The sequence below is a fragment of the Furipterus horrens genome, unplaced genomic scaffold (genome assembly GCF_987537825.1).
Source record: "Furipterus horrens unplaced genomic scaffold, mFurHor1.1.pri manual_scaffold_2, whole genome shotgun sequence".
Taxonomy (NCBI): domain Eukaryota; kingdom Metazoa; phylum Chordata; class Mammalia; order Chiroptera; family Furipteridae; genus Furipterus; species Furipterus horrens.
Window position 1 is genome coordinate 62,161,405 of NW_028327172.1, and position 22,571 is coordinate 62,183,975.

Genomic DNA, 22,571 nt, shown 5'->3' on the forward strand with positions numbered 1-22,571 from the left:
TTAAGGTCCTGTATATATTAACTGATTTAACCTGAGCATCCCATGGAAATTCACTATGTGATCTCGAAGAAATCACTCAATGTCTTTGAACCTCTGTTCTCCCCTATGTAAAATGAGTTGTTCAGGTTAGAACAGAGATGGCAGGTAGATTTTAATCCAGACTCCAACCCTGACCAGTTAGTGATATCTGCCTGAAGAGTTGTACTGGAAGTACTGAGGCCAACTTAAGGCTCAGCAGTAATGCAGGCAATGACCCTTTCGTGATGCCTGTCAAGGGCATGGGATTGGGGAGTGGCACCATGTGCTACGTACTCGCCTGTCAAGGACATGGGATTGGGGAGTGGCACCATGTTCTACGTACTCGCCATCTATGAACCACACGAACTTGAAACCCTTCCTCAACACTAAGCTTCTATGACCCTAAGAACTTAATTTATTCTTAACAATCATCAAATGTAGGCACTAAACACTAAATTTAGAACATTAAATGTGCTGACACTTGTCTTCACTTCCCTCCTCTCTCTTTTCTAGTTTCCAAAAATTCCAAAAGAACAGCAACTTGCCCATCAGGAGGGCATATCAAGATCTTACTCTGAATCCCTCTTGTTGTGACTTGCTTCCAGTTCAAACACCAGGTGTTCCATGGAGCTCATTACAAAGCCTCTGCTAAGTTCCCACAGCTGCAGGTGCCCACACACAGCATGCTGCTCTCCCAGTCTCAGCCACACAGTTGCAAAAACAAGACCAAGTAATAGTTGGTACCTTTTTGTCAACTGTTATTTACAAGTGCCAACACCTCCTGCACAAAAATTAGAAAACCTACTAAGAATGACTGGGTTATGGAGATAACACAGCAGCATTTTTTTAAGAGTTGATGTTTACAGATGGCATCTCAGGGACTCTGACCCAGTTCAGCTGCTATCTCTGCCACCCATCCCTTGCTCATTTGTAAGGTCTGCCCCTATAGCCCAGCACCCTCAGAGAATTCTACATTTCTTATCTTTTAGAGACAGTATAATATACTCAACAAGGAGTCAAAAAAGATGTGGTTTTAAATCTCGACTCCACTCCTTACTACCTGAGAAAACAGGCCCCATTATGATCACTGAGCCTCAGCTTCTTCATCTGTGAAATGGATTCTCATCAGAACACATCCCTCAAAGGAAATGGTTGTGAAAAATAGAAGATAGTGGATGTGAAAGCCCTTTATGGCCCGGAGAGTGCTGTACACACATGGATTACCTTTCCTTTATTGATGTGATTTTTCCCCTCCTCCTCTTAGTCTCCTTCCCATTACCGATAGGGCTTTTCATTCTCAAACAAGAAAGTGAAAATTGGTTTAAAGTGCTGGATTCACAGCTATGGTGTGATACCAGGTGCCAGAGCTTCCCTGTAGACTTCCTTACCTAGTACCTGATTGTCATTAGAATCAGTAAGAGTCTTGCCGTAAGGGATGTTGCCACTGCAGTCTGCCAGTCTTACTGCTCTGGACAAGAAGCAGTGCCTTGTACAAGAGAGAAAGTAAACCAAAACTCAATGGATAAACAAAGAACCACAGAATTGTCTAGCAAAGCTAATCAAAGCTATGTTGCTTTGGCCTAGTTTTCTGAATCAGCAATATACATACTGACACCAAATATCTTATTTAAGAATTGCTTTTAGAATGTTCCATCAGAATGATTTGTACAGCCATTGGAAAGAGATTCCTGTGGGAACTTAAAGTGTTATATTCACTTAGAGAAAACCACACTTCCCAACGTGAAAGCACATAGGCAAACACAAAGTAGAGCCTACCTTTGGCCTCCTTGCTCATCCCATTTTCTACCACTAAAATCAGAGTGCAAATTCAACGACATGGTTCTTTATGTTAAGTACTAAGGAACAGTAGTAAAAAATACCCAGTCCTTGCCTTTATGGAGTTCCCAGTCCAGTGGAAAGGTATAAGAATCGCCTGATGTTTAAAACTTTTGTTATGCGATGGATAGTATTCTCTGTTCACATATTAATCATTCCCCCTAGATTTCCTTATAAAATTAAAGTCTAACAAGGGCTAAGTCTACCGTGTTTCTATTCCCAAAGCTATACTTTTCCCCCAACCATTTTATACCCATCTTTTGAATTCCTATGACCTCTACATCTCAGGCTTTAGATAACTGGGGCTTAGCAATCGATCACATTTTTTTAAATCTAGCCTCTGTAAATGTCAGTAGTTTTGTTTATTAAAATGAATCATTTTGGGCTGGTCCCTCACCCACGTGTGGTGGGTAAAAATTCAGGAGGGTTATCTTGGGAGTGAGTAGTCCAAGCCCCCACACTAGGCCCCCCAGCTCAGGTTCCTGTGACAGGAAGATAAGTCCCCATAATTTCTGGCTGCAAAAACCAGTGGGGATTGAGTCAGTGGAAGAAACTGCTGGAATCCCAGGCAGTTCCTCTTAAAGAACCCACACAAGGACTCACCTACTCAGACTCACTCCCTCTGAGCTCCAGCACCAGGGTAGCAGCTTGAAAGGCACCAGTGGCACACAGGGAGGAACTGAAGTGTCTGACATCAAGGCAAACAGAGACCATTGACCCTTCTCTGAACCCTCCCCCCAACAGAGCCGACAAGCTGGTGCCATATATGAGACTCCATTAACCTGGCTAACATTGTTTGACCCACCCTGGAGAACTCCAGAGACTCTGCCCCAACCAACTTAAGGGCCTATCCAAGCTGCTTTTCCATATGAATTGCTGGTCATGGCTCATGTTGCACCACTCACTAAATCCTATCAAAAAAGCAACAGGTGGCCTCAGTGAACCCCAGGTCCTGTACTTGCAATAGCTAGCCTAGATTCATAGGTTAGCTTCACCTGGGAATCTCCAATTCTATCACGAGTAGCAGCCATTCCAAATTGCTTTATAGTTCAGGCAGAGAGGCCCCAGGAAAACACAGGTGAGGGCTGACTTTGGCCTGCTCCACCTGGGAAACCACGTGGCCACCACACCCAGTGAACAGCTACAAACCATGTTGGAGCACCACCACCCTGCCCCTGCACAGCTGATCCTCCATGGAGGGCGGACATTGGTTAGTGGTCACAGCCAGTCCTTGCTGCTAACTGGCCTGGGTAAATTCCTCCCATTGATCTGCCAACACTAACCAAGGCATATACTCAGCCTACATGAAGAGCTCACCTCGAACACCCAACTTGGGTGATAGGGGAGGCTGTGCCACTGTACCCTACAAGACACCTACTATATTTGGCCACACTACCAAAACACGGAGTCAAAGCAGCTCTACCTAACACACAGAAACAAACATAGGAAGGCTTCCAAAACAAGGAGACAAAAAAACAAGGCCCAAATGAAAGAACAAGATCAAAACTCCAGAAAAAGAACTAAACCAAATGGAGATAAACAATCTATTAGATGAGAGTTCAAAACACTGGTTATAAGGAACTTAGTGAGAACTTCAACAGCATAAAAAGAAAGCCCAGTCAGAAATAAAGGATACACTAATTGAAATAAAGAACAGTTTATAGGGAAACAACAGTAGAGAGGATAAAGCCAAGAATCAAATCAATGATATGGAACATAAGCAAGCAAAAAACAACCTATCGGAACAAGAAAAATAAAGAATCCAAAAAGTCAAGGATAGTGCAAGCAGCCTATGGGATAACTTCAAGCGTTCCAACATTTGCATCATAGGGGTGCCAGAAGGAGAAGAGAAAGAGCAAGATATTGGAACTCTATTTGAAAAAAGTAATGAGAGAAAACTTCCCTAATTTGGTGAAGTAAATAGACATGCAAGTCCAGGAAGCACAGAGAGTCCGAAACAAAATGGATGCAACAAGGCCCACTCCAAGACACATTATAATTAAAATGCTAAAGGTTAAAGATAAAGAGAGAATCTTAAAAGCAGCAAGAGAAAAGCAAATAATTACCTGCAAAGGAGTTGCCATAACACTATCAGCTGATTTCTCAAAAGAAACTTTGCAGGCTAGAAGGGATTGGCAAGAAATATTTAAAGTCATGAAACGCAGGGACCTACAGCCAATATTGCTCTACCCAGCAAAGCTATTATTTAGACTCAAAGGGCAGATAAAGAGCTTCCCAGACAAGAAAAAACTAAAGAAGTTTATCATCACCAAACCATTATTATATGAAATGTTAAAGGGACTTTAAGATCAAAACTATGAACAATAAAATGGCAAAAATAATACAAATCTATCAACAGTTCAATCTAAAAACAAACTAAGCAAACAAGAGCAGGGACAGAATCATGGAAACAGAAAGCATTTTGATGATTTTCAGATGAGATGTAGGTGTGGGGGAATGGGTGAAGAGGTGAGGGGATTAAGAAGTACAAATAGGTAGTTACAGAATAGCTGTGGGGATGTAAAGTACAATATAGGAAATGGAGTAGCCAAAGAAGTCATACGCATGACCTATAAACATGAACAATGGTGGGAGGTGCTGGGTGCAGGGGAGGGGCAAATGAGGAAAAATCAGAACAACTATAGTAGGATAATCAATAAAATATATTTTTTTAATGAAAGAAGATAAATAAATAAATAGAATGAATCACTTTTCCTAAATAAAAAAAATATATATGAATCTGATTCTTCTCATATCAAACCCCTGCCCAGGTGTGGCAATGTCCCCTGAAGACTTCTGGGGAAGATACGAGTAGAGTAAATGCCACTTAGAAAGAAGGTCAGGTCCACTCTCCACGCCTTTAGGAGGCAGCTTGGCCTAGTGGTGTCATTCTGAGAGTGGGCCCTGCTTGAGGGTGAGGTAAAGGATGACTTAGGCAGGAGGACATTTTTCATCCTCGTCAGCGTAACACGCCGCTACCCAACCCCAGCTACCCAGTCCAGGGAAGATGTCTTTACTTCACGGCTCTATCCACATACTGCTTAATTTCCCCAAATCTATTGTTGTTATCAAACTGTCTGTGTTAATAACTCCTTTTATGAAATGAACACACCTGGTCTGACGCTGTGGCTATTTTGAAGGAGGAACATGTGGCACTGACAGACTGACAGGGGTGATGGGGAGACGAAGCAAGGAGATTCCTTGCCCTTTGGTTTCAGGAAAAACTACCTTATGTCACACACCTCCTTTATAACACAACCGACAGAAAGTTCTTTTCAATAGCCGTAAACTGTTTCCTACCAAAGAATAGTCAGTGCTAGGCCTAAAGTGAATAAAAGCAGACCCTTCTGGGTTTACAGTGGAATGAGCCTCATCTCGTGCCCAGGTCATCAACTGGGTAAGACAGATGATTGAAGAAAATAAGTTCCTAAAACCAATTTACTTTCCATGGTGATTTGCTCACTTGAGGCCCACTGTGAATCAGAAAGTTTGTAGCACATGACATTGGAGGGACTGACACTTTTACTTCATTGTCTTTCGTAGTTCTTTTCCCAAAGTTTCAAGGCTAGTTTTAATGGCAATTATCGCCCATGACGTAGGAGACTCCTCAATTTTTTATCTTCCTGAATTGACCCAGCATTGTGCTGACAAATTAACAGTAGAGTAAAATCCTCAGTGACTTGTAGTACATGCTGATGAAGTTTCTGTGTCAAACATGAAACAAGCAGACAATTGCTTTTGAACAACGTGTTTCTTTGGGAAATAAAATAGAAGATGAAATAAAAGGTCAGGGAATTCTGATAATGTAGCAGCAAACTATTGGATGGACCCTGCCCTTGAACTAGATGGTTTTGTTTTAAGTAGTAAGACTGGGTGTAGAGGCCATGATGCTCCATTTCTCAGTGTCAGGCAGAAGGCAGTCTCGTAGGTCATTGCCCTGATGAGCTACAGACAACTAGCCTCCATTCATTCCCTAGAGGTATGACCACCAATAATCTGACACTATAACAGTGCTAAACAGTTTTATGAGGATGAAGGGATTTCTGGAATAGTTCAAGAAGAGAGAGTAAGGAAAAATAACCCTGAACTGTGTCTTTTAACTGCATTTCAGAGCAGGGCTTGTAGCTGTGGTGTATGACTGGTTGTTAGTCCACTGTAATTTTTCTTTCTTCTCTTCTCAGGAGGGCAAGAAGACTTCATTCTTTCTTATGAGCCTGTCATTAGGCAGGAAAGTAAGTTTCCCAGCATGATCTCGTTCCTGATTTCCAGGTCACAACAGATGACGCCATTATAGGAGGAAAAGAGTGGAGGGATAAGGAAAATAAACTGCTTAATACTCAGCTGTCCCCAGACCACATGCTCCCTCTCCTTTGCCCTGTCATCAGCAAACACTGCTGACCATGGGCAGTGACAGCTCCCGAGAGGAGGGACCACACCTGAGTCGCTAAAGAGCCCCACCTATAGTACTAGATAAAAATCTCCCAGAACACTGAAGACCACTCAGTATTGAGAAGGGCTTTCTCTCAGATCTGTCCTAAAGTACAGGAGCCTACATTTTCTTTTCCTGGAGGCATTTACATAAAGGCTAATTGCTGTTGTATTGCAGAGAAAACGTAAGCATCAGATGCGGAGTTGTACCAAAGAAACTATGAGTTCCTTCTAACCCCACAATACAAAAGAACTGGGAAAATCCCACAGCATGAAAGAGTATTTTGAGCTGAGGAAGAGAAATTATAAAAACATAAGTTGTCATTACTACTAACAATTACTTTTTAAAGTCATTATCTAAACAGTGGCCAAACAGCTGCTTTGGAATCTTTTTTCTCCCACTGAATTGACTAAATTCAGTAGTTGTTTCGACATTGTGTAGGCAGAACCTAAGGATAAGCAAAACCCCTCCAAATGCTTCTTTTCATTGACAGTCACTGCTGTAGCTTTTTCCTGTTAATAAATTACAGAAAGTAGCCACAGCTAACAAATATACTGAATGTTCAACATCAACTTCCCCATGCAAGGCTGTATGGGCAATTTTTCCAATGAAGTAATGCCCTCAGCGATTTTTACTGTTTGGCAAGTTTGCCTTAAGAACTACCCTTGGAGGGTAGTTTTGCAGCTGTTTCCATGTCTTTCTCCTCACCTGCACCTTCCTTTTCCCTCCACAGTAAACTATACTCGGCCAGTGATTATCCTGGGCCCCATGAAGGACCGGATCAATGACGACTTGATATCTGAATTCCCTGACAAATTTGGCTCCTGTGTGCCTCGTAAGTATCACTTCTCTTTCCTCTGGAAAAACAGCTTGGCTTCTTTTGCCATGATAAAACTTAATTCTGTTCCTCTCATAGTCTCTCCATTGATTCAAATACTATCAGCTACCTTTTATCCAAGCATCTTATTTAATTTTCTCTGCCTAACGGTTTTCATCTACATACTCTGCTATGTATTGGTCTCTATTTAGTGAGTATATGTTCTCCAAACTGACTATGCTCCCCAAGAAGGCAGAATGAATCCTTTCTTTATAACTGCAATAGCATTTAAAATTGCATAAGCTTATTGATAGGCATCAGTATGTTCTCATAGATGATTGAAATGCCACTGGAGCATCTTTTCCCATAGAATAAGAGAGATCAGAAACAAACCCATGTTAAAATCATCTCAAGATGACTTAGGGCCATATGTCAATCCAAAAATAAAATATACTTTCCCCTGTGTTTTAAGTCTCAGGTGTTGGGAGGATGAAGACAAGAAGGTGTATAAAACTTAAATCTACCCACCTTCTAGGCCATAATAGACTTTTAATCTACTTTCTTGTCATTATGGACAACTCTCAGGTCTCCTGGTTACTCTGAGTGGAGCCCCGTAAAATTCTATCTGCTCTACCTCCTTCCAAAAAATGCATAAAAGCCTGCTGTGTATGTAAACAGACCCACCAAAAACTTTTATCTGTTTTGATCATTTTTAAGGTTGATTTCTAGAAATAGCATAGCTAAGTTAAAAATTGGAAATATATTAACATTTTTTATTTATATTGATAAATTTTGCCCTTCTATTCTTACAAAGACATTTAGCCACCTCTAGCCATAATTAGAGTTGATGACCCTCAGTCTCAAGCTAACTGTGATCTAATTTTATATCTTTTAAAATTCCTGAATATATTTATACTGTATGTCCTTTTTTTATTCCTGGTTACATGACACATTTTCTTGCTTCATAGCTTGTCCCATAATCTTTTATTGTATGCTAGACATTGTGTTGCTACATTACTGAGAATCTGGATTTTGTTATTTTTCATTATAAAATATTAAGTTTTTGTTCTGGCAGGTAATAATTTACTACAGATCAGCTTCTTCTACTAATGACTTGATAAAGATGGGTTTACAGTACCCTTCCAAATAGTGACCTTTCTAGAGCCACTGTATGACCTCTAGACTCTCCATTTAGAAATGAAAGTAGAGTGAATGTATTTCCCCTTATGTGTTTCTCTTATCAAGAATCACAGCCCCGCCCTGGCTGGTGTGGCTCAGTGGATTGAGTGCCACCCTGCGAACCAAAGGGTCGCTGGTTCGATTCCCAGTCAGGGCACATGCAAGGGTTGCGGGCCAGGTCCCCAGTTGGGGGCGTGAGAGAGGCAACCACATATTGACATTTCTTTCCCCATCTTTCCCCCTCCCTTCCCCACTCTCTAAAAATAAATAAGTAAAAATTAAAAACTACGACTGCCTTTAAAAAAAAAAAAAAACAAGAAAAAGACTCACAGTCCTGCATTGCCTGTTGTCTGATGCCTGAAAGTAGTTTTCCATATATCTTGTCTAGCTTTGTAGTTATTCACCCCATAGGAGGCGAAGACTGGTCCCTGTTACTATGTCACCGTGCTTCATATTACATATTTTTATATATCTGTGTTGAAGGTGTGGTGAAGAAAACAAGCGTAAAGAAAGTTTATGAGTATAACTATACAACCTTAATTTTATTATTTTTTTGTTTTATAAAGATACTACAAGGCCAAAGCGTGACTATGAGGTGGATGGCAGAGACTATCACTTTGTCATTTCCAGAGAGCAAATGGAAAAAGATATCCAAGAGCACAAGTTTATAGAAGCCGGCCAGTACAATGACAACTTATATGGAACCAGTGTGCAGTCTGTGAGATTTGTGGCAGAGCGGGTATGTTCACACATCATCTTGCACCTCCCTTGGAGAAGGGTCTCTGGTGGAAAACTGTATCTTGGTCATTCCTCTTCCCTGGTTACAGCAGGAAATTTTGACTGAATATTTCTTCTAAGATTTGAGCATGGTGGTCATTAATCTTTGTTCTAAGCTCAGTAAAATAAGTTGACTGACTTGGAGGGAATGGGTGGGGTATAAACCTAAAGGCATTTAACAGCTTGAAGTTTATGAAGATTCACTTTGTCCTTGACTTTGGTCCCAGTAAACAACATTGACCTTATTAAGGAAGTTTCATTACTCTTGGTTGTTTAGACCAGCATTCTTAATTTTTTTGATAAGTAAGAGTTAACATCTTATCTGCCTGAAAACTTAAGGTCTTCATGATGGAAGGGTAGATAGGTGGGAGGACTGACTGCCTAGTCTGCTGCTGACAAAAATTCTAACTTAAAAGAGGTATAGATGCTACAGTTGCCTTCCTGCTGATAATTTAAGGAACTGGAAAAGGGGAGAATGTTCAGGAGAGAATAGGATAGGAAGGCATTTGAGTATGGCTTTAAGATCTGCCTATAGAGAAATCCTGATCTGTAAACAGAGAATTAATTTCATAGGAGGAAAAAAAAAAAGAGTTAAGGGCCAATTGTGTTTGTTATGTAATTGATATTTGTTGAGTTGAATTCATTTGTTACATCCATCCCCCCCCACCCCCGCTCATGTACTGGTACAAAAACTATATAAGAAACTTTAATGTCTATCGAAGAATACATTAGAAAATTGCATCTATTTCTCTCTATATCATACTGTTTGTAATCAGTTTCCTGGGTAATTGCATCTATCTTCCTCTTTGAACTTATAGAGATGACCTTTGTTAACTTGCAGTGTTCTGGCTGGTGAATAATCACATAGCATTTAGAAATCTCAAGTAGCCGCTGCACTTCACAGATAGCAAACTTGGCATTGATTATATACGTGACAAAGGCTTGTACCATCTTAGTGTGTTTCTCCTATTATAAACCTATTTTTCAAGTATTCGTGAACTCTGTTCGTTTTCACTTAACATTATAGATGAGTTTTTATTCCCTATTGTTGATTTAGGACTATTTCTATTCGCATGCTATGCTTTTTCTCTTCTTGTGTAAAGTTATTCTAGCATCAGGGTAATGAGGCCATTTCTCTCCAGGAGGTAGAATATGATATGTGGTAAATTATCTACTTTCCAGAAATACTTTGTAAAGCAACTCCTTGCTTTGAGCACTCATTGTAATGGAAACCAAGTTAAATGAGGTATGCTGTAATGTAATAGGGTTTTTATTAGTTAACAAACAAGAAATTTACATAACCTGTGCAAGCCTCTCTCTCAGCCTTTAAGATGCAATATTTAAGGTAACTTTTTGTGACTGTCCTCTGCTAGACTGAGCATATCCAGGCCAGGATACATATAAGCACTCAGCAAACATTTATGGAATTGTTCTAAATTCACATGATTACCATGTTTTCAAATTTAACATCAGGCAGGGTGAGACAATGGGGTACCTGTTCATTCTAACCAACAATTCTGTGAGTGCTCACAACTTGTGTTTCTGTCCTCCTAACACTGATACTTTGGACGAGTTAGTTAATATTTCTAAGTCTTAGTTTTCTCTTCTGTAAAATGTGGTTGATAATACCTACCTCAGAGATATGGGGATTTCTTCTTGACAGTTGTCTTCAGAGATAGTTTACAAGCTTCATGAGAATAGATCCAGGCATATTACACATGGCTACATATCTTCTTTGTACAGATCATCAAGTATTTATTTAAGGAAACAAAGTTAACTGAGATAACACATGTGGGATGTCTATGCCAGTGGTACAGACACTTACTAAGGGGGCAATAAATATGTCATGGCAAGCATTCAGTGGTGACCTATGTATCAACTTTTACTTATGCTTTGCAGTGATTCTTTTCAACCCTTAGAAATCCATTATCCCTTATCTCCCCATAAAACACACTTACATTATTGGTAGTGGGTGTTGCATTATGATCACTTTTTCTGGATTAACTCCATATTTTTCTTCTCTTTCTACCAGGGCAAACACTGTATACTAGACGTATCAGGAAATGCTATCAAGCGGTTACAAGTTGCCCAGCTCTATCCCATTGCCATCTTCATTAAGCCCAAGTCTCTGGAACCTCTCATGTAAGTGGAGGCCACTGGAGGCCTTCATCCGGCCCCCTGTTCCATATGACACAGTATATTATTACCAGCTCTGTCACGAATGCTCACAAATGGGAGATGCCATTGTTGACTTTTTAAGCATTCCCTTTTTTAAAAGCCACTACAGACATAATGTCAGTCATTCCTTAAACTGTCTTCACCAGCGTTCCTTTACTTTTGTTTTTATTTCACAAGTTATTTTTTGTCTGCGTGATTGTTTTGTTTTGTTGCTGGGTTGGTTTGAAGGTATGTTGATTTCATTTGGTTTGGTGGCTTGGTTTTGTTTTCCAAATAATAGGTAGCATCATCTTTGAATTGTTTCTTACTTATGAGATTAGTTCCATTGGTAAATCTTTTTAAATGCGTGGGTTTTTATAGAAAAAGCAATGTTTTAGACTCTTTTCATTGGCATTTCACTTTGTTGTGTCATAGAATTCTTTTGTTCCTTAATTAGAACCTCATGAATATAGACAACTATCCTTAATAGGGAGTTTTCTTCATGGCTTGGCAGTAAAATACTTATTATTTAAACCAACAGCACCATACTTGTGCACATTTATGAACAAGGGAAAATGGATGATTTTTTTATTATTTTATTTTTCAGAGGACTTGTAAATTATCTTTCTTCAAAAATCACTAAATAAATTGGATAGATATTTCTGATCTGACTGTAAAGTAATGTGTTTTCTTTGGCAATTTGATAGAAATTGTTGGCATTATTTTATAGACAATTCCCTTACAAAACTGAGGCTGCAGTAGCCATAAAGGGAACAGAGCAGAGAGACTAAGATCAAGGACTTGAGACTTGGTCAGGCTAGGACGGGTTTTGATTTGCCACAGATCAGTTCTGTGACCCTTAGTTCCCTTAGACCCTCTAGACTAGGCATATTAAGAACATGTACCTCATTGAACTGGTAGTGTAAAGGTTAAACAGGATCATGAATGTAAAGTTCTTCATAGGTCTCCAGCATATAGTAAGCACTCACTAAATAGTAGCTATTATTGCTATTAAATATTTCAAGTTATTTTATTATACTGGAATAAAGCTATTTTATCATTATAAAACACATAAACAGTACAGTACCTTTTCCAAGAGATTGTAAGAGTTAATACTAGTGTGTCTGTTGCAAGAGCTTTGCTCAAATATGCCTCCCTTTGGGCCTCAGGACCTCAGAGTATTTGACAGGGTATAGAAGTGAACCAGAAAGTGCTGAAAAGCAGTAACAGTGTTGGTGGAAAGATCAAAGAAATTACTTGATCCCGGAGGCGAGAGCAGTTACTTGTGGAGGATATTGGCCAACTGTTCTGCCATCTTCTCTGGGGATAAAGAAATGAAGCAAGTTGCAGTAGCTGAAATTGCAACCCAAGAGAGTTAAATACAGAGTGGGAAATTGCCAGATCTATACCTTAAAAGCAGACTATATTCTCATAAATAAAAGATGGACAAAGTTTTTACCAGAGCGAAAAAATAAAATCAGGTGGTGGCCCACAATTCAGCCCTGTGAATTTCATGAATTTAGGTGTTAAAATTTAACATAAAGATCTTTGCCCATAGATGTCACATGGAAAAATGTGTTAACAATAAAATAATGGTTCTTGGTGATATTGTCCCTGATAGTGTGTATTAAATTTCTCCTCGTGTAGGATACTGTGCAGGGCATTGCACAAAATGAATTAAGCAACCAGAAATTTCATTATGTAAAAGTAATTTATAATCTGTAAAGAGCCTCATAAATATTGTTAGCAATGCTAACATTAATAAGAAGAATAGAAAAATGGCCCTCACATTCTGGGAACAGCATCTTAAAAGCCTACTTTATAAATAGAAAAATAAGTCCCACATCATCAACACGTAGCAGGATAAATGGCTTCCCAGGAAGTGAGGCCAGAGGGAGAAACAGCAGTTGCACATTTGATTCCACGGGATTGGGGAGACAGTCCCATCTGGTGCTCCGTAGGAGAAGGTCTGCTTCCTTCCACAACTATGAGATGACTTATTTAGTTTTGCCTTAAGGCATTGTCACAGCCACTTATCACCAAGGAAAATTAAACACTGGATTCCTCCCTGAGGACAGTGAATCTGGCAGAAGTGGCTGCAGCCACATCCGTAGGTCTCCAGCACAGTAAGAGTGACATCCAGTGTGCCCCTTATTCGTAAGTGCTGTGTGTTTACTTTCCAGCTCACTCTTTTCTAAGGGTTTTACTTCAGGAGCAAAGATGACCTGAATTACTTGTTCCCCAGAGAGAGTGAAGGCCAGGGCAGCTGGAATGAGAGCGTGGCCACTGTCACATTTGGGCATCGATACATCATCACACACATTATTTCACAAGTGCATCTTGCATATCAGACCACAGAGCTGAATAGCACATGCATATCTGACTCTTCAGAGAAGCACGAAATCAGTGGCATGTATGAAAGAGATGTTCTTTTCATAGTGTGCCACCCGTGACTCCTGTTCCCTGTTCCACCCAGTGCCAATGAGATGCTTTCCTGTGTTTCTGCACCTTGCCAGCCTCAATCTGCTTTTACTTTCTTGCTCCCATGATGGCCTGTGTTCACTTCTGCCTTCAACTGTAACATAATTATATTTATATCTCTATCTGCCCATTCATTCATTCGATTATTCACTCAGTGTGTTGTGTCAGGCTACTTACCACATGCTGATGAACAAACCATGGTCTCTGCCCTCAAAAAACTCATAGGTTATGCAAAAGACAAGGCAAATTTATATGTTAGAGAATTAAAAATCTGAATTCAGTCATTGTTACAAAATGTGCAAAGGTAACCCAGAGAAAGCAGACTAGCGTGTGCCAGGGAAATCAAGGAAGATGCCTGACCTGGCTACCTGATTTCTTGACATCGGAAGCAAAACACTGTCTTTCTGTGAAATGTATTACTTGGTTTAGCCAAGTATCTTCTGCACCCAAGAGTGACAACTTCTCACAGCTTCTAGGTCCCATGCTGTTTGGGAGGGAGATTATAGATAGTCCTCATGACAAGATGAGTTTATTTCAACAACAAGAGTTCAGGAAATTTTTACTTGTTTATATTGCAGCCATCAGCATCATGTCCAGAATCATGTTAATGTCTGGCTTCAGTTTTTTATTGTTTTCCAAATAAATCTCTTTTGAAAGAAAGTCTTGGTATAATAGACATCCTGTTTGACTAAATATTGGTTTTAAAAAATGTTCTTGCATCAGATTTACTCTTTATTAAACACACAACCTTAAGCAAGTCTCTTTACTACTTCAGGCCTCAGTTACTTGCTCTGAAAAAAGGAATTGACTAAGACCACATGTTCCAGACCCAGACCTCTGGCTTCCTAAGTGGCATGCAAAAGGCAGCAATGCTTTTCAAATCCTTACATGCACCTGTGATGCATCCTGATGGGCCAACTAAAATGTTTCTGCTCTTGCCTGGACTTTTATCAGACCCATGCAGTAACCACTGTTATTCTTATGATGATCAGGGGCAATGACTGAAGCTTTTGATTAAGAAAAAAAATGGAAAGATAAAATAATTCATATTTAATAAGTAAAATTTTGTAGGCAAAAAAAATTAACATCAGGGGACATGGGAAGATAAAGCTGCCACTGGTTAGGAATCAGTAGATTATAGATTATTTTCCATTTTTCTCTCACCTCAGTTTGTCCTTGAGACTAGGCTGGATTTAAATAAACCTACAATGATTAAGCAGCACTTATATGCAGGTAATGATACACCAATGGTGACAGAAGAAAGGGACAGAGAATCTCAGGCATAATTCCTTTACAGCCCATTCTATGAGAACAAAAATGAACAAAGGGAGCATGGGAGATTCTTCCTTAACAAGTCCCTCTCTGCTGGCTCACTATTTGATATTACTTGCTTATAGTCTATTTGAAAATATGTTGGTGGCAGCACTTTTGATTATTACATTCCCTCTGTGTTCATTTTACTTCAAGCCTTCTTCAGCAGCTCCCTGAGGTTCCATCTGATTATAAAAGCAGAGAAAGTTCAGGGCTCTGGTTGCTACAGACATGCCTTGCCATTTGCAGAAGCTGAGCGGCAAGAGCTGCAGAATGCCTCTCAGCCTGAGAGACACACAGGCCTAAGGGGCCTGTCACCTCTCCTATAATTATTTGGAAGCACTTTCTGTGTCTCTCCACACTACACAGTTTTCAGCTGCACATTGTAGATGAGCAGCAGCCCTTGGGGAGGATGGGGGAGTCGAGAAATCAGAAGGTCAAGTCGTGTTCTTTCAGAAGTAATGTGGTCGCAGTTGCTGTGATGTACCTTCCCTCTGGCCATCTCTTCTCCCTCTGACCACCCCTGGAAGATTCTGTTCACTCCTATGGCCCACATTTAACAGAGGTCAAGGTAGACTAGAACAAAATCCAAGGAAGGATGACTGGGAAGGTTAAAGTTTGGAAATCATGGCCAAGGAGAGAATAGATAAAGGAAGCAGGACAGCTGATTCTGAATGGAAACCTCAAGGGACACCCAAGGGCTTGACTTAAAGCCCCTGGTGCCTGTGGTGAAGGAAGGAAGTTTAGCTCTACCCTGTGGGACTGCAGAGGGCAGAACAGGACCAGTAACTAGAAATCAAAAGGAGCCAGATTCTGCTTCAACCCAATGTGGGACCAAGAGACTGCCCTCTAAGAGAGCGAGCTCCCTGGGAGGGAGTCCTTGTTGCTAAAATTATTCCAGCAAAGAAGAGTCCCAAATGAAGATGCGGGAGCTGCTGCTAAGATTACACTAGGCTTCCTGCAGGATTCATTTTGCCAGACATCTTAATTTTTCAGGCTTTGGATAGTCCCTGTGAGGTCTAATACTAAAGCTTCCTTTTTCCAGGGAGATGAACAAGCGTCTAACAGAGGAACAGGCCAAGAAAACCTATGATCGTGCAATTAAGCTAGAACAAGAATTTGGAGAGTATTTTACAGGTAAGTTCTTTTCTTTTAATTTTTTAAATTTTCAGTTACAGTTGACATACAGGGTGGGGCAAAAGTAGGTTTACAGTTGTTCATATGGGAAATAATATAATAATGAATAAATACTAATACAATTAAAAACTGTATGTTATGTACTTACAACTGTAAACCTGCTTTTGCCCCACCCTGTGCAATATTATATTAGTTTCAACTGTACAACATAGTGACTATATAACTTAAAAGTGATCACCCCAGTAAGTCTAGTTCATTTACCCTTGAACTGTGATAAAAGAGATAAATTGCCTAACAGTTGGCACAAATGAGGGCCTAATATATCTGGACCCTTAAAACCTTCCTGCTGAGAGTCCTAATTCCCCTCTGCTTCACCCATTTGCTTCAGACTCTGGGTTCTCCCTGCTCTGAATTAAGCTGCAGCCAACTTCCAGGTTCCCAGTGGCCCTATCCAAAACCAGCAACAGCAGATGCCGCTGAGCTATCTCCTGCTCTTAAGGATATTTTAGGCATTGATACTTCATTAAACTTCCTCCCTGGCATCATCAAAAAACTTGAAAAATAAACTTTTAGGCCTCAAAATGTGCAGTGTCCCAAGCAGTCACTCTCTAGAAGCAATCTCAGGACCTCCACCCCTGCTTCAGTGTCCAGGGCATCTGCCTCCCCATTAGCACACATAAACAGCAGTCTTAAAACACATGGGAGGGAGGTTTAAGGGGACTAAACGGTAATGGAAGAAAATACAATAAAAAATTTTTTTAATTCATTAGCAAAATACACTTCCCTGTGTTTCAGTTAATTCTTCTCTGTCAAGTCTTAATGCAAAACATCTTTCTCCTATTTAAATATTTTCTTGGAAACATGAAGTTTGGGGAATAAAGGAAAATTTTCTTGTCTTGTATATTCTGGTTGTATATTATGGGTTCTAGATAGTTTGAAAACAAGAACTTTCCTCCTGAATTACTTTATGTGCAGTTGGCTATTTTATTTTTAATCTTATTCAGAATTGAAAAATACCAGTGGCTTAGCAGTTGGAAAATATATTGAATTGGGTAATCTTAAGTAAAATTTCTATCAATAACAAAAATATGAGTTATATTTCATCATAAAGAACATCAAGATAGCACCATCAAATCAAAACAGTGTATATTTGACATTGGCTTATATTTAGGAATGAAATACAGTAATCAATATATTCTGAGGAGTGTTTTTGAAAATCTAAACCATGTTTTAGTAGCAATTTATTTCTAAGTTCTACCATAAGGATAGTGCTGACATGTTTTAGAGATCTAGCTATATCTTTGTTTAAAGGAGATAATAAAATGTTCTTAAATCTACTCTAAGTGACTTGGTATTTTAGGTAACACACAGTTTAGAAGTCCATTTATGTTTCTTCCTATTTATGTTTCTTGTAAGTAGTTACCATAAGATATTCTTAATATGAGTATATAGGGTGAAATTTCACTTAACTAGATTTCTCGGAGAACAAATGGAGTTTTCTTTTAAAGGTTTTGGGTGTTGATGAACTTAACTAAAGTTTCTTCCAAAAACATGATTATTTCCTCTGTGTCTAAAATATCTGCATTTCTGTCCCTGACAAAGCAAGTACAGTATAGAAACATAATGCCAACTTTTTTGATAAATGGGGAGCTCAACCTAAAAAATTGATGGATGACTAGCACAGCACCTGGCCCAGAGTAGACACCCATAAAATGTAAATAACTGGATGATTCATTGGCCAGAACAACAGACAGACACGTAGAAAGTGGAAAGTCTGCGGTGCATTTATTACTGATCCAGAAATGTGCCTTGAAAGCATTTTTTAAATCATTGATGTGACCTTGCTTAAGTAAATTTTCTGCTTTTTCTTACTAATGAAAAGTAATATTCAGCTTCCTGATGAGTTTGTCTGTCACTGATTTGAGCTTCTGCTGTGTGATTAATGATTGATTCCTAACTCCAGGTGCATTTGCTTTTGTTCTAGCTATTGTCCAAGGAGACACCTTAGAAGATATATATAACCAATGCAAGCTTGTTATTGAAGAGCAGTCTGGGCCTTTCATCTGGATTCCCTCAAAGGAGAAGTTATAAATTAGCTACTGCACCTCTGACAATGACAGAAGAGCATTTAGAAGAGCAAAATATATATAATATACTACTTGGAGGCTTTTATGTTTTTGTTGCATTTATGTTTTTGCAGTCAATGTGAATTCTTATGAATGTACAACACAAACTGTGTGAAGCCATGAAGGAAACGGAGGGGCCAAAGGGTGGGACAGAAGACACTGCGGTATGCAGGAAGGCTTTGGTTTGCTCAAGGGGCCAGGTGTAGGGATGAACCTCTGACGGGCTTTGTGCCCAGGAGCTGGGCAGCCTCCTCACCCAGCAGATGTCCAGAGCTGACTTAGCTGCTGAGCTCTCTGTGTTTTTTGCTTTAAAGAAAAGTTGCCAGCACTTGAACTTCACCAACCTTCCCATTACCCACATCTATAATTGGTCCACTTCGAATTTTATAACTATGCACATCCTTTGGTTTCTTATCAAGCAAAAGAAAGAAAGAACGAGAAAAGAAAGGAGTCCCTTTGGAAACAACATAATATCAGGGGAGGATAAGCATGTAGTTTCTTTGACTGGCATCTGCAAAGATGAGCATTCATAGAATTTGCAAGTGTATGGAGGACTGACCTTACTGACAGGAGGGGATTCTACCTGGGGTTAGCTTTATGATTGTTTATTGTCTATTTTGCCATTTATAAAGTGAAAGAAGGCACTAAAGATGAGAATAATTTATACAATAAAAATATATTAAATGTATAGAAACAAATTTCTATAGGTTAAAAAAGTTTTGTGAAATATTTTGTAAAGACTGATTAACTAAAAGACTGTGTGCACTACCTGCAGGTGATCAAATTCAAGAACTGAAAGTTGCACTCCCCCTTCTGCTGTCAATGATCCATTAAGAGCATCTGAGTTCCTTCCAAAGTCTGACATAGATTTCTCCCTCACTTACCTCCCATGATCTGCCTTCCCTATTAGCGAGGGATACACTCTCATGGAGCACATCCTTTAATGAATTGCCCTTGTGGATATTTTTGGAAGACATTTGGTTAATGCATTTTTAAGCATTTTTAGGTTGATCACTTTCAGAGACAAACTCATGCAAATAGGCTAAAGGGAAGTTTTTGCTTTTCTCTTGTTAAACCACCTGGGCCTGCCATGCAACTAGTTGAAAAACTTTGTTCCTAGTTACTTACATAAAATTCTGAAAGGATTATTTAGTATTTTGGCCAACCATGAGTAATTAGGACATTTTTTTGTCTGTTTCACAAGTAACTAAGGTTTTATAACAGCCAGAGATGGTATAGAGTCATGGAGAGATCTGTCCCATGATGCACTATTTCTTTGAGGAAGAGAGAGAGGAGAATTATCTGGTTGGGGTGAGGGGTGTGGACTTGTTTCTGTGTACAGGGCAAAAAGAGAGAAGCATAAGAAAAGACAGTTAATGACTTTGAGCTTAACCAATTGAACTACCTTTCTTGGAGGCTGCACCTGGACCAAGTTTATTTTTTAGCAATTATAATAACGATGATTAATTAAAAAGATGAAGAAACCTCCCAAAGCCTATATCCTATGTTAGGGCTTATGGGTTAGCTTTACTTGTGCCCACAGTGTTTAGAAGGAGACTTTTCTGTGATCTCAATAACCACTCAACCCTGGGTTCTATGCAGGCCCAGACTAAGCCCCATCGCCTTATTTCTGGGGTACATCCAGACCTGGCAGGGATTCTGCCACACTGTGTAGCAAACCAGCATGCAGGCTGGGATGGGAGAGCAAAAGATAGAGCCATCAGCAGTGATGGGGCTTCTTCACAGTAAGAACATCAGAGCTCAGAATAAGGGTCTCTTTCCAAAAACAGGCGTTGTTCATCTTACAGTAAATACCACTCTTCGCCTGGCTGCAGTCACCAAAACAAACACAAAAAAGCAAAATTATGCATCTACCTGTAGCCTTGAGGCTGCCTTTGCCAAAGGAAAGGCTTGCAATGTATTTTCCCTCTGACGAAAGTTAAATTTCTAAAAATGTCCTTAGATTGCTCAAAATGTTAAAGATGTGACCATGTTTGTCATTTGCCAGTTTCAGGTTGAGGTCTACTTTCATCAATATTGCTCCCAGAAGTTCTTTGCCACAAGAATGCCATTCCTGATCCCAGCTCTATTTTCAGGCCACCATGATAACTTCTTTGGTTTCTCAACTGAGCATGCAACCATTTATTTAAAGGACTGTCATTATTGAGTAGACGTTTTCGCGGGTCTTGTGACGTACTTTCCATTTACTATTAAGTATTGCTGTGGCTGAGTACAATCAAGTTGAACCACCAACCCTTGGTTTTGTAGTAATATAATTATTTATTTTCCTAGTGTAGATGCTTTCAGATTAGAATTGGCATTTGCACTGATTTTTTATGTAGATTTATATAAATATATATATACATATATATTGCTTGAAGAATCACCAAGCAAACCGGTGAGAAGGTCTTTTCCCATAGAATTTACACCTCTATTTGTTGTGTTGTCTTGCGCTTCCCAATGTTGAGGTCTCTACGGCTCCAATGAACTGGTGTGATTTGCAGCAAACCTGACAACTGGTGTGGAAATGGCATGAGAGTTACCCAGATTACATCTGGTGCGAATGCCCTTGGAGCCTGGGGCCAGACTGGTGCTAACACTGCAAACTTTGTCCGGAGCTCTGTCCAATCTGAAGGCTTGCTGGGGGCGCAATGTCACCTTCACAGGCTGGGCCCTTTCGGGAAAGTGCCAGATCGTGTCACTGGTGCTATTTTTCATGCTCTGGTACAATGTGTAGCACCACGGGGGTCTCAGCTTTACCAAATTCAAAATCCCGCTTGTCAGCTAATTGCAGAGGCGTTTGTTTTTGCTCTCCTCCCATGGGATTTCTTGGCCCTCTCTTTGCAGGCCTTTCTCCCGCCCCCAAGTTCTTGGGTTGGCTCTGTTTAGTGAGCCCACCTCGACGAAGCCGCACTCAGGTGCCTGTGAGCTGTCTTAGATCCTACTGCCAGCCCTTCAGGACTCCATGCCAGGGGAAAGCTCTCCACTCCTCTGGCTCCCACCTCTGGCTCTTCTCATTCTCCCTCCTGCTCTCCCCTTTCTCTTTGTATCTCATTTCGCTGCTTTTGGTGTACCTCTCCTTTTATCCTTTCTTCCTGTCTTCTCTGAGTTGTTGACTTTCCTATAGCCCTTCTTTAGTCCCTCCGCTTGATTACTCATCTCGTCTCTCCTTTGTTCTGTCTCTTTCCCCTTCTTGTTCCACTGTCCCCTCCTTTCCCAATCTTTCTTTCTCACGCCTCTGATCACCTCCTCTCCCATACCTCATGTCTTGATTTTTCTGTCCTATAAGGGCTCATGGCCGATTCAGACAGCAAGTCCATAGGCTGGACTAATGACACAAAGACTTTGGGTCACCGTTTCACCTACACAGCCCAGAAAGCAAAGCTGAGCGTGAGGTCCTGACCTGGAGCAGCTCCAGCCCGACTCACAGAGCCAGCCTGCACCACTGCCTGGCAGTGACACTGCACATGCTCTGGGCTCTGCTGGCACCTGGGTGCCCCTCTGCCAGGAGGCTGGTCCAAAGCGAGCCCACTCTCAGCACCACCCCGTGGCTCTTTGGACACTTCCTTTCAATAGAGGCAGACACTGGCCCCAACAATTATTCTGACAGCAAAACTCTTTTCATTGAAGCCATGCCATCATCACCTTGATTTGGAGACATTTTTTTTCCATTCATAAGCTTTCTTTTTCCCATTTTTATGTGAAACCCCCCTCTGCTTTTCAGCTGGTGATTGCTCTGGTGAGATTGAATAGACTTGCTGGTGAAATAACATCTCTTTTTTTCTTGTTTTGATCCTACCTAAATTCCTACAGAAATATTTAAGTCAAGGACTCAAGCTAGTTCCTAACTTTATCATAGTAATTAGTCACTCCTAGTGGGGAAAGGAGAACATTTCCCTTAAAACATACAGAGTATCTCATGTGACAACTGATTTTCTAGAGAATTCTGTGGATATACATTTTACTTATGCATCTGTATGGTATATGTGGTATGTATATCATGTATACACATACTACATTAAGTATGAATGAATGTGGATGGAAACCCGCCCATGCACTCCAGTCTGTAAATATCCTTCCTCACTGAAGTGTGCTTTGGAAATCACATCTTGTACAGCTGTGCAGTTTCTTGTAGCAGCTGAGGGCAAGCTAAAACAGGAGAACGATTTAGACAAAGATTACTTAAAAGACAGAATTCAGAATCCCCCTAGCAACTCATGAGGACAGACAACCAAATGGCAAGGTTGACTCCCAATGGGATGGCAAACTTTCCTTCTCTCCCTTTTGAATTTGTGTTCCCTAA

General features: G+C 40.2%; 1 protein-coding gene across 5 annotated transcripts in view; it reads left to right on the plus strand.

Moving 5' to 3' along the window:
* DLG2 (discs large MAGUK scaffold protein 2) overlaps positions 1–21,427 on the plus strand; it is a 725,256-nt gene extending 703,829 nt beyond the window's left edge. For 4 of the 5 annotated variants that reach the window (XM_090265790.1, XM_090265791.1, XM_090265793.1 and 1 more), the window contains 6 exons: positions 6,036–6,086; positions 7,017–7,118; positions 8,846–9,018; positions 11,089–11,198; positions 16,051–16,142; positions 18,127–21,427. In XM_090265790.1, coding sequence (XP_090121916.1) covers positions 6,036–6,086; positions 7,017–7,118; positions 8,846–9,018; positions 11,089–11,198; positions 16,051–16,142; positions 18,127–18,233 — 635 coding nt within the window. In that variant the 3' untranslated portion in view covers positions 18,234–21,427. The remainder of the gene's footprint in view (positions 1–6,035; positions 6,087–7,016; positions 7,119–8,845; positions 9,019–11,088; positions 11,199–16,050; positions 16,143–18,126) is intronic. The other variant, XM_090265792.1, reaches the window with a different exon arrangement.
* Positions 21,428–22,571: the final 1,144 nt, after the last annotated feature.